This window comes from Sphaeramia orbicularis, chromosome 14, assembly GCF_902148855.1.
Source record: "Sphaeramia orbicularis chromosome 14, fSphaOr1.1, whole genome shotgun sequence".
Lineage (NCBI taxonomy): Eukaryota > Metazoa > Chordata > Actinopteri > Kurtiformes > Apogonidae > Sphaeramia > Sphaeramia orbicularis.
In genome coordinates this window covers 6,565,927-6,578,558 of record NC_043970.1, presented here as the reverse complement: position 1 = coordinate 6,578,558, position 12,632 = coordinate 6,565,927, and the positions used below count along the sequence as shown (strand labels likewise).

The window sequence follows — 12,632 nt, the reverse complement described above, 5'->3', positions numbered from 1 at the left end:
AAACAATAATTTGGAAATCTTGCATAGGTGATAGTTCGTTGACTGCACAGTGAACCCATGTGTGAATAATAGTACACAAAGCACAACTGAGGCAATGGATTTATATACATATAAATACTTTATTAACTAAACTAAGACACACAAATAACATAAAGACAAGAGACAAATACAACAAAAGGAGCAGGAGATTATGGACAGGAGAATATGTAAATTAAGTTGGCAGATAGCTATATTCAAGAGATTATAATGTTAGTGAGGTTACGTTGAGGTAAACCTACTTAACTTGGAATAACACCAACTCAGATAAATCAGGAGCAAGTTTTCTTACAAGTTGTTGCGGTGCGGATGCAGCAACTGGCACGGCCTTGACGGCGGATGGATGAAGTCTTCTGACGTAGTTCGAAGCAGGAACAGGCTGTGAAGCGACGTGCTTGCGCTGGAGGCCTGAAGGTCTGGAGTTCTGAAGTTCTGCTGGCTGGAGGAGGTTCACAGCTGGCTCTGGCGGCTGGTTCTGGAAAGCTCACCAGGAGAAGTGGAGAACAGCGAAGATGATAAAGCTCTTTGGAGAGCTTAGAGGATAGAACAGCTCTGAGAGCCAAGGAGATGGTCAAGACTCCTTGGAGAAAGCTCTCTGCTCTTAGGTGAGAGCCCAGAAGATGGTGGAGATAGCTCTGGAGAAAAGTTGGTTTCATTCACTTTTATAGTTCTGTCCAAAAACCAACTTGCCACGCCTTCCTCGTGCATATAGATGAGTTATCGATGCCTTGGGGCGTTGGCTTCTTTGTCTGTTTTCGGCGGGAAAACGCCTCCTCATGCATACTCAAAAGTATCACGTTTCTCTTCCCTCTTGGGAAGACAGAGGGGGAGAGGACTGGGCAGCCTTGTAAGAAAACTTTACATCCTTAGATAAGATCGTTAAATAAGATCACTTAAACTTTATACATCACCTGTAACCTCACTTAAGCATCAGTAAAATAATAGCATGATTATTCAGACATGCTATAAGCAGTGATACTCTTACTTTCACATAATTCACCGTGAACATGATCAGGACACACATATGTGAAACCACAGGTCAGGCAAATGGCTTAAGTATTACGTGCATAAAAGAGTTAACGTGCTGAGTTAATCAACATTAACATAATGTAATACATTATTAACATGGCACATATAGGGATTTTATCATTCAGTCCTTTGTTCGTTTCTGGGTTCATCTTCACCTCGGGATAAGCAAGAATAATGGGACACAGATGTTGAGAGGCAAAAGTCAGCTTAGTGTCAAAACAAGTCCATTAAGCTCATTCCTTAAGATCATCTGTCTTCGTAAATGTCATTTGCAAAGGATGTCCCAGCATTGACCTGTTAACCAACCAATCAGCATGGTTGTTCAGGAATTTGGTTTGACACGGAGAGGAAGATAATATAATTTATAATTCTGTTTTTGAGTTTGTTCACTCACTCCACCGTCATGAGACTACAGTATATATATATATATATATATATATATATATATATATATATATACATACTGTATATATATATATACAGTACAGGCCAAAAGTTTGGACACACCTTCTCATTCTTTGCATTTTCTTTATTTTCATGACTATTTACATTGTAGATTCTCACTGAAGGCATCAAAACTATGAATGAACACATGTGGAATTATGTACTTAACAAAAAAGTGTGAAATAACTGAAAACATCTCTTATATTCTAGTTTCTTCAAAGTAGCCACCCTTAGCTCTGATGACTGTTTTGCACACTCTTGGCATTCTCTTGATGAGCTTCAAGAGGTAGTCACCTGAAATGGTTTCCTAACAGTCTTGAAGAAGTTCCCAGAGATGCTTAGCACTTGTTGGCCCTTTTGCCTTCACTCTGCGGTCCAGCTCACCCCAAACCATCTCGATTGGGTTCAGGTCCGGTGACTGTGGAGGCCAGGTCATCTGGCGCAGCACTCCATCACTCTCCTGCTTGGTCAAATATCCCTCACACAGCCTGGAGGTGTGTTTGGGGTCATTGTCCTGTTGAAACATAAATGATGGTCCAACTAAACGCAAACCAGATGGAATGGCATGTCACTTCAGGATGCTGTGGTAGCCATGCTGATTCAGGTTGCCTTCAATCTTGAATAAATCCCCAACAGCGTCACCAGCAAAGCACCCCCACACCATCACACCTCCCCCTCCATGCTTCACGGTGGGAACCAGGCATGTAGCATCCATCCATTCACCTTTTCTGCGTCGCACAAAGACACGGCGGTTGGATCCAAAGATCTCAAATTTGGACTCATCAGACCAAAGCACAGATTTCCACTGGTCTAATGTCCATTCCTTGGGTTTCTTGGCCCAAATAAATCTCTTCTGTTTGTTGCCTCTCCTGAGCAGTGGTTTCCTAGCAGCTATTTGACCATGAAGGCCTGATTCATGCAGTCTCCTCTTAACAGTTGTTGTAGAGATGTGTCTGCTGCTAGAGCTCTGTGTGGTATTCATCTGGTCTCTAATCTGAGCTGCTGTTAATTTGCGATTTCTGAGGCTGGTGACTCAGATGAACTTATCTTCAGCATCAGAGGTGACTCTTGGTCTTCCTTTCCTGGGGCGGTCCTCATGTGAGCCAGTTTCGTTGGAGCGCTTGATGGTTTTTGCGACTGCACTTGGGGACACATTCAAAGTTTTTGAAATTTTCTAGACTGACTGACCTTCATTTCTTAAAGTAATGATGGCCACTCGTTTGTCTTTACTTAGCTGATTGGTTCTCGCCATAATATGCATTCTAACAGTTGTCCAATAGGGCTGTCAGCTGTGCATCAACCTGACTTCTGCACAACACAACTGATGGTCCCAACCCCATCAATAAGGCAAGAAATTCCACTAAGTAACCCTGACAAGGCACAGCTATGAAGTGAAAACCATTACAGGTGACTACCTCTTGATGCTCATCAAGAGAATGCCAAGGGTGTGCAAGGCAGTCATCAGAGCTAAGGGTGGCTACTTTGAAGAAACTAGAATATAAGAGATGTTTTCAGTTATTTCACACTTTTTTGTTAAGTACATAATTCCACATGTGTTCATTCATAGTTTTGATGCCTTCAGTGAGAATCTACAATGTAAATAGTCATGAAAATAAAGAAAATGCGAAGAATGAGAAGGTGTGTCCAAACTTTTGGCCTGTACTGTATGTATCAGAGGTTGCGCTAGACATTTTTATTGTCCGTCATTTTGATGGACAGGTTCGTAAAAATTCCGTCATAACATATTATTATCCGTCATTTCAAATTTTTTATTTTTTAATGATAAAGAGATATATTTAGTAGTATTTAATGTTCAAAAAGATTTCAATGATGCAGCAGCTGTAGTTGCTGCTGGCTGATAAACCAACATGATATCACGACTCGCATAATTATATGCACCACTTTTAATTGGTGTGTTATGCACTGAGGGTTAGGGTTCAGGTTGTATGAACCAGAGATCTATGCTCAAATTGACATGCCATCAAATAACACATGAAAGGTAGAAAATGCGTACATATAGCACACCAAATGCCACTGGCATATTCCTTGCTTTTCCGTCATCCTCCACCGCATCCCTCCCTCTTTTTTCACCGTGTTTATTAATGACATCGGATTTAACTGGGCTTTCTAAAATAACTAAGGAGACTCGGCTGTCTTCACAGTTTGCGCTAGAGAAGTAGCATCTAATTTTGGCTAAAGTCAGCAAAACAACGACACAAGACTGGACACTGACTGATTAATGTTCACACTGGCACCAATTGGACAGGGGGTCTACCACAGGTGAACTAACGGTGAGTCATGTGACTGCAGTACCGCTGTTGTATTCAGTGTGGTTGTGAACAGTGGTGCTGTTGGTTCTATACAGGTAGGATGCTGTTATGGACTGTTTGATGCCTTGTTAAGAGACAGACAGACCAGCGATTCTGCGAACAGGTTCTGTTCACAGTGTTGTGTGAAAACTTTCTTTGGTAGTATGAGACTGGTGTGTGTGTGTGTGTTCCTTTAAGTGCGAGAGCGGTGTGTGGCGCGTGCGTGTGCGTATGGTGTGAGTGGTCGAGCAAGGTGAGGGAGCGGCAGTTTTGAGTTTGAGTGTGTAAGAGGACAGAAGGAAAAAGGGTACAAACATCGATATACTGTGCATAAAATAAAAGCAGCTGTCTTCCACTACTGGCAAGGGAGTTAACCTGACATCGGCCCTGGAGGAAATCTGCCCTGTGCTCACTGACTACAGTTGGATGAGCCGAGCAGGAAAGGTTAACAGTAGATTACCCTCAGTATTTGAATCTGTCAAAATGACGGACGGCCTTCAGAATTTTCCGTCATTTAAAAAAAAAAATCCGTCAATGACGGAATATTTTCGGTTAACGCGACCTCTGATATATATATATGTTAGGGCTGGGCAAGTTAACGCGGTATTAACGTGTTAACGCATTCATTAAATAATGCCAACAGTGTTTTTCTTTTATCTCCCGTTAATGCCGTTCTGCCTTTCAACCAAGTCTTAGTTCATTTATACATACAGACTCTTATTTTGAAACTCATGCTTTTATTTTGGCGCTCCACACGCACCAAGAGTCGGTGCCATTGTAGCTGAGAGGAGAAAAGTGAGCGAACTTTGCAAGTAATGCTGAATCAAACTTTGTTTAACTCCTGCAGAAGCAATGCCTGTATTTATCAATCATTCTGTTGTTTGCTAAATAATTTCACATGCAAACGTGCCGTTAGAAACATGTTTATGACGTTATTTTGGATGTGTTTATTACAATGTGTTATTAACATGTTTAAGCTAATTCGTTTATGCTAGCAGTCGGAGATGGGTTGCTAATTCTTTATGCAGGCTCATGTTAAGTTTATGTAAATTCATTGGTTGTGTTTAGGTATAATATGCCAGCCTTTGAACTAACCTTTACTTATTTACGATGTGATTGTTGTATTAGCAGGCAATTTAAGTTTATGATAATTACATCTATGTATTCTCTGTGAATATGCATATCATTAATAGACATAACTAATTGAATTATTTTGTCTTTATTTTATAGTTTCACTCTGTCAATCTGCATGATGTCAAGTATGTACATTAAAGCAGCAAACTTCAAAGAGGACATATCTTGCATCGTCAATTCAGAGTTTAGCTCGCTGTCTAGCTCAGACTAAGTACAGACGTCTTAGCGAGGACAGTACACTCCTATTCTTCTGTCTCTGCTTGTGTGCGTGTAGCGATTAGCTCGGCAGATAGACAACAGGTTTCCCAAGAAAAGCTGGACGCCCAGAACTTCTGTCCAAATCTTTTACTTGAGACTCACTGTAAAATTGCAATATACATACAAAATATGTCTGTTCTGTTAATTGCCTTAGTACATTTACATGACATTATACATTTAAATGAATTGGAAAAAGATCGCTAGCTCGATGGGAATGGGAAAATCTATAGACACGCTAACGATTAGCATTTACAGATTAATTTAAAACTTACGTCTTTTTATTCAGCAACAAAGGTTCACATCAGAGATATTTTATACTATTCATTGTTACAACTGAACATAAAATACTCACAGGCAAACGTTTTTCAGGCCATACAGAGTGAAAGAAACATATCTGTTAGTTCCTTCTTATGTCCGCACTGACTACGGGAACACCGCAAGGACAAAACATATGTTAGCGCAATTTATTCCGACCACTAGAGGGCCCCTGTGGAATTATTTTTTATCACCAAAGTACCTCCAGTCTGAAATATCACTGAAAAGAAATACATGCTGTTGATGCCGGCAAACCCCCCCAATATAACTATGCGATTAATCGTGATTAATCGCAGAAATTCATGTGATTAATCGCGATTAAAAAAATTTAATCGCTGCCCAGCACTTACAGTCGTCCTCAAAATTATTCATACCCCTGCCATTTTTTGTAACTTTTTGTTTTTGTGATGAAATGAATGAGTTTTGTCAAGTTTGTTTGTGATTTATATGTGATACACAAGTGAGGAAATAAGAACAAATGATACTTGGAGAAATACTTTATTTCAGGAGTATTTTATTAGAGGATTTCTAAAAAACGCCATGTTCAAAATTCTTCATACCCTAGGTTTACTAAGTCCAAAGTCTTTTCTTAATAGTCAATAGAGTAGCCTTTTTTCTTGATAATGGTTCCTGTAAGTGTCCATAAGTTCTCTTCTGTCTCCTGTGGGGTTTTGGCCCTCTCTTCCTGGACCAAAGCCTCTAGCTGGGTCCGGTTGGATGGTCTCCTACCCATCACTCTGGTCTTTAGCTCCCTCCACAGATCCTCTAAATGATTTAGGTTAGGACTTTGACTGGGTCATGTCCTTGAACCACTACTGCACTACCTTGGTGGTATGCTTAGGGTCAGTGTCCTGCTGGGACATCCAATCAGGACCAGTCTAGAGTTTCTCAGCACTTTCACGCTGTCATCCAGGGCGTTGATATAATTATGTTAAATTCATGATGCCTTGTAACTTCATGAGGTTTCCAGTGCCACTAGCAGAGAAGCATCCTAGCATTATAGGTTATAACCATAGCATTATGTTGCCACCAGAATAACCGAGGTATGAAGGTATCACAGACAACCATCCAGCCAGTATTGCACAAAGGAGTTCTCCCTGGATGCAGACACAGGAAGATGGCATGACTCAGGATGAAACATCAGGAGGCTCATCTGGCATTTCCTAGAGCTCTTCTTAACCAAGATCCAAGCTTTTGGTCATCAATCCAGTGATTTGATGAAACAAAGATGGAGTTGTTTGGCCACATGGATGTTGACTGCATCTGAAGGAAGCAAGGAGAAGAACGCAAGCTGAACACAGCCCCAACCATCAAGCATGGTGGTGGCAACATAATGCTATGGGGTTGCTTTTCTGCTAGTGGCACCGAGAACCTCATCAAGATACAGGGCATCATGAAAAAGGAGGATTATATCAACATCCTGGATGACAATGTGGGAGTGTCTGCTGAGAAACTCTAGATTGGTCCTGACTGGACGTCCCAGCAGGACACTGACCCCAAGCTAGTGCAGTAGTGGTTCAAGGACATGACCCAGTCAAAGCTCTGACCTAAATCATATAGAGAATCTGTGGAGGGAGCCAAAGACTAGCGTGATGGGTAGGAAACCATCCAACCGGACCCAGCTAGAGGCTTTGGTCCTGGAAGAGTGGACCAAAACCCCACAGGAGACAGAAGAGAACCTGTGGACACTTACAGGAACCATTATCAAGAACAAAGGCTATTCTACTGACTATTAAGAAAAGACTTTGGACTTAATAAACCTAGGGTATGAATAATTTTGAACGTGGCTTTTTTTTGGAAATCCTCTAATAAAATACTCCTGAAATCAAGTATTTCTCCAAGTATCATTTGTTCTTATTTCCTCACTTGTGTATCACATATAAGTCACAAACAAACTTGACAAAACTCATTCATTTCATCACAAAAACAAAAAGTTACAAAAAATGGCAGGGGTATGAATAATTTTGAGGACAACTGTGTACATATGTGTATATATATATATATATATATATATATATATATATATATATATATATATAATGTGTGTGTGTGTATATATATATATAATGTGTGTGTATATATATATATGTGTGTGTGTGTGTGTGTATATATATATATATATATATATATATATATATATGTGTGTATATATGTGTGTGTGTGTGTATATATATATATATATATATATATATATATATGTATATGTGTGTGTGTATATATATATATATGTGTATATATATATATATATATATATATATATATATATATATATATATATATATATGTACACAGGGTGGGGAAGCAAAATTTACAATATTTTGAGGCAGGGATTGAAAGACAGTGTTTGACCAATTAGGTTATTGAAAGTCACAAGAATTTATTTGCCACAAGAAAATTTACATAATAGAAAATGTTTTTATTCTATGTGTCCTCCTCCTTTCTCAATAACTGCCTTCACACGCTTCCTGAAACTTGTGCAAGTGTTCCTCAAATATTCGGGTGACAACTTCTCCCATTCTTCTTTAATAGTATCTTCCAGACTTTCTCGTATTAGTTTTGCTCATAGGCATTCTCTTCTTTACGTTATAAACAGTCTTTATGGACACTCCAACTATTTTTGAAATCTCCTTTGGTGTGACGAGTGCATTCAGCAAATCACACACTCTTTGACGTTTGCTTTCCTGATTACTCATATGGGCAAAAGTTTCAGAAAAGGTATGGATAATAGTGTAAGGTATGATTATGACATCAATATATGCTTGGTTTCAAAACAATTGACGTAGTGCCTGCTGAGAAAAAACAACTAAATGTTCATTGTAAATTTTGCTTCCCCACCCTGTATATATATACAAACAGCTGGTGATGGTATAATTTGTAATTACCAATAGTTAGAACAAATGTCTATAACTGTTTATTTTATTTTTTTTTTTTTTCTTTAAATGTCTGTAACTGTTAATACTACTACTCCAAATACAAATATTAACAGTGGATATACTTCTACAGCAACTGTTAGTACAAATAATAGAAACCTCTACCATCTATGTAACTGTATTATAAACACTATCGCAACTATATGGATAAATGAATAATGATGATTGAGGCAGGAGAGAAGCAGGACTACAGCAGCAGATCCAGGGAAAACCTGTGAGGCGATAAAGCACAGAGACTCCAGGGAAGAAGTCAAGTCAATTACATGTATTTGATAGGATGTTAATAGAGGAGAAGAGAAGGAGAGAGGAGGTTGAGAAGAGGAGGAGCAGCGGGGATGTCAGACAGGAGGAGGAGCAGAGAAGAGTTCAGTGTATCATGAGTCTACCAGCACTCTAAGCCAATAGCAGCATAGCTAAGAGCAGCCTGAGCCACCCTAACTACAAGCTTCATCAAAAGGAAGGTTTTAAGTCTATTCTTAAGCATAGAGAGGGTGTCTGCCTCCCAGACCAAGGCAGAGAGGTGGTTCCACAATAGAAGTGCTTGATAGCTGAAGGCTCTAACTCCCGTTCTACTTTTGGAGATTCTAGGAACCACCAGTAAGTCTGCATGTTGAGAGCATAGTGCTTTAGATGGATTGTATGGAACTAAAAGCTCTTTCAGATAAGTAGGTGCCTGGCCTTGAAGGGCCTTTTAAGTGAGGAGGAGTACTTTAAAAACAGTCTGTCGGCCGAAAGCGTAAAATTATTCCATTTGAAACTGGGGTGTATGAACTTCTGTCTGATATGATTTTGCTGTAGTTAAAAAAAAAAAAAAAAAAAAAAAAAAAAAACAGGTACTAATTGAAAACTTAATGCTGACAGGTCCCAAATAATAGCTATGAATATACTTTAAAAAAAACTTATTTGTTTTGCACCATTAATGCTACAATATCCTATGTTACAATGGTCTCTATAAAATCTCATAATTAGATTAGATATTAGTGGAGCACATTCCCCACCACACCCCAGCTGTCAAAGGCAGGCACATTTTGTGGAAAACTGCTAGCTTTCCAAGGTCAAGAATAAGCCTCTTAGTAAAACAGTTTTATACCAAATTTAAACATTTCATCACATTACTTACATATTTCTGACACCAATATAAGTATGTGAATATGTTTCCTTTTCAGCATTTTCTTATTTCTTTTCTACCATATTCTCTTTTTACTTTCAGTTTTCTGTGGTTACTCTCTGGTTCTGATCCTGTGTATTTTTTTTAATTCTTTCTTTTTGTCTGCAGTGTCAGCAACATCCACCCCAGCAGAACTCTGCTCATCATTGAAGACATCAGCTCCAGAGAATCCTCCTGTACTCCCCCCTTCCTCCCAGTGTCAGGCGCCATCAGCCTTCACTCAGGTGTTGGGCCAGGTCTCCAAGACTTCCAGCAACACCACCACTTCTGTTACAGGATCCAGCCTGTTTGGACTGCCCAACCAAAGCACAAGCATTGCTTCCTCTTCCTTGAACACAATAACAGGTGCTACTGCCCCATCCAGCAGCTCTGAGTCGGTCAGTAACACCAACCCATTGCTGGTATCCGGGTTCAAGCCCATCTTTGCCGTCACAACAACCTCAGCCACCACAGTTGCAGAGAGCAAACCTCAGGTCCAAAGCTTCAAGCCCATATTTGGAATCCCTACAGAAAGCTCTGCATTTGGAAAGTCCCCATCTGTCACAGTTTCTAACTCAGCCCCCACTGTAACAAGTACATCCTCAGTGTTTGGATCAACAAGCACCACAGCTGCACAGTCTGATGTTCCTGTCCTGACAAACACCTCCACTTTAACAGTATCCACTAGCTCAGTTGCCACCACCCAGCCTACAGTCCAACCAGGTGCAGAATCTGTCTTTGGAAACTGGTCCACACCATCCACAACAAGTACAAGCTCCACCTCTGTGCAAGTGCCCACTACCGGCAGCGCCTTTCAGTTTGGAACTGGTACCACCACTAGTGGGAGTGGAGCCTCATCTGTTAATACCACAACGTCCACTAACAGCACCTTCACATTTGGTGTTACTCAGTCAACTGCTAGTCAAAATTTGTTTACGTTTGGCCAGGCAGTTCCAAGCCAGAATACAACCTCTGCTTCACTTGGAGGCTTTGGTTTAAGCAGCACAGTCTCCACAACTGCCACCTCCACCCAGTCCACTTTCAGCTTTGGAAAGTCATTATTTGAAGTGTCTCCTGCACCATCAACCTTTGGGTCTACTACTGCAGCCCCACCAAAACCATTCACTTTTGGAGGTGCTGGAGCATCATCCACACCTATTTCGAACCCTGCCCCTTTCACTTTTGGGACTCCTGCCACCACAGCATCCACCTTCGGGACTCCAGCTAAACCAGTATTTGGAACAGGTTCAGGCAATTTCACTTTTGGTGGCACTACTGTTCCTCAGGCAGCACCAAGCTTTGGCGCACCAACCCAGACTCAGAGCTCATCCTCTACTACATTCCCCTTCACCAGCACTGTTTCTCAGCAGCCGCCTCCTGCGAACTCTCAGTCTGCAAACACTGGATTTAACTTTGGAGCTTCCATTTCATGCCCACAGTTTGGAGGACTTGTTCAAAATAATTCTGCACCTCAGATGGGAAGTTTCAAGTTTGGGGCTGCTGGTACTACTGACAAACCAGTGTTTGGTAAGTATGTGTATGGATTTAATTAAATCAAATTAATACAGGAATGAATTTGAAACACTGTTTATGTAAGCCTGTGAAGGCAAATTCAAGGCTGCAGTGGTTTACTACTTGCTCTGTGTAGCTAAATTAAATAAGTTAGAATATTCTTGCAGAATGATGAAAATAATTGAAACATACTACATGCTATTTAGTAGGTCTATATTCAGTTAAGCTTTGTTGACAGAGGACATGCCATATGATTTTCTGCCATGAGAGGAAGTTCTTGGAGATGAGAAGTTCCTAGTTCTGACCTCTGATGTGAATTTAGCATACCATATATAATATTACATACTTTAATATTAAGAGCATTAACACTTTCCTACTACAGCAAATAGATAGATGTTTAGTTTTGAAATGTGCCATTTTACTGATGTATAGTCACATTAATGAGTGCAGATACGTATTAATGAAGGAAGTGATCCAGCACAGCAGCAAAATGCAGTTCGGATGCTGATGGATTGAGACCTGGTCTATTGAATAATTGTTAACTGTTTCTTTGGTCTCCACATGTTCGAGATTTTTTTTTTTTTTTTTTTTTTAAGAAGTGTGTTGCGTCCTCTACAGGAACATCCACCCCATCGTTTGGCCAGAGTACTGCTGCTGGTCCAATTTCCTTTGGAAGTCCTGGGACTCCTGTTCAAGGCTTCACTGCGGCCCCTTTTGGTGAGATATTCACATTAGTACACTGTCACTAAAATGTTTAACCTTTACCTCACACACATGTTAACGTCAATTTCTCATGTGTAAGCAGTGTTGTTCTAAATAGTTCAATTTATTTATTTACCTTTATTTAACCAGGAAACCTCATTGAGATGAAAAATCTTTTCTAAGTGTCCTGGCCAAGACGGGCAGCAGCACATTAAGTAGTTACAGACACAAACTTTCATACATAAAAACAAAAACAAGTTTTCAGTACATAAAAACACATAGTCAAGTCAAACCTTCAAAAGTTAACTTTGCAAACAGTGCCCATGAGATGAAGACAACGTGCGTCAGGCAAAACATCTGCAGCCAGATGTCTCCCTCTCTAAGTCATACAACATCCTCTTAAAAGTGTCCAGCGAAACCAGATCTTTAAGTTTCAGGTCTTTTTGTAGTTTTTCCCCTGTTCAGTTCTAACTTTAGGAACAGACAAAAAGAAAAGATCATCAGAACAAAGATTAAAAGTGTCTGTGGTTCTCCGACTGATGTAGATCAGAAGGTAGGATGGGAGCAGACCTAGAATAGACTTCTAAATTAAAATATGCCAGTGACTCAGTCTGTGAACCGACAAAGAAGACCATCCTACACAAGCATAAAGCAAACAATGATGAGTGAGAGATTTTAAATTGGTGATGAACCTTAGAGCTCCATGATGCACAGTGTCCAGTGACTGTAAACTATTGGAGGAGGCATGCATGTACAAGACATCACAGACAGAAATGTAGCTGAAACCAGTCTCCTTGATTCGAAAGACAGACATGA

General features: G+C 40.1%; 1 protein-coding gene across 2 annotated transcripts in view; it reads left to right on the top strand.

Annotated features, from left to right (window-relative positions):
- pom121 (POM121 transmembrane nucleoporin) overlaps window positions 1-12,632 on the top strand; it is a 31,055-nt gene that overhangs the window by 16,609 nt on the left and 1,814 nt on the right. For both annotated transcript variants that reach the window (XM_030153844.1, XM_030153845.1), the window contains exons 11-12: window positions 9,732-11,129; window positions 11,733-11,831. In XM_030153844.1, coding sequence (XP_030009704.1) covers window positions 9,732-11,129; window positions 11,733-11,831 — 1,497 coding nt within the window. The remainder of the gene's footprint in view (window positions 1-9,731; window positions 11,130-11,732; window positions 11,832-12,632) is intronic.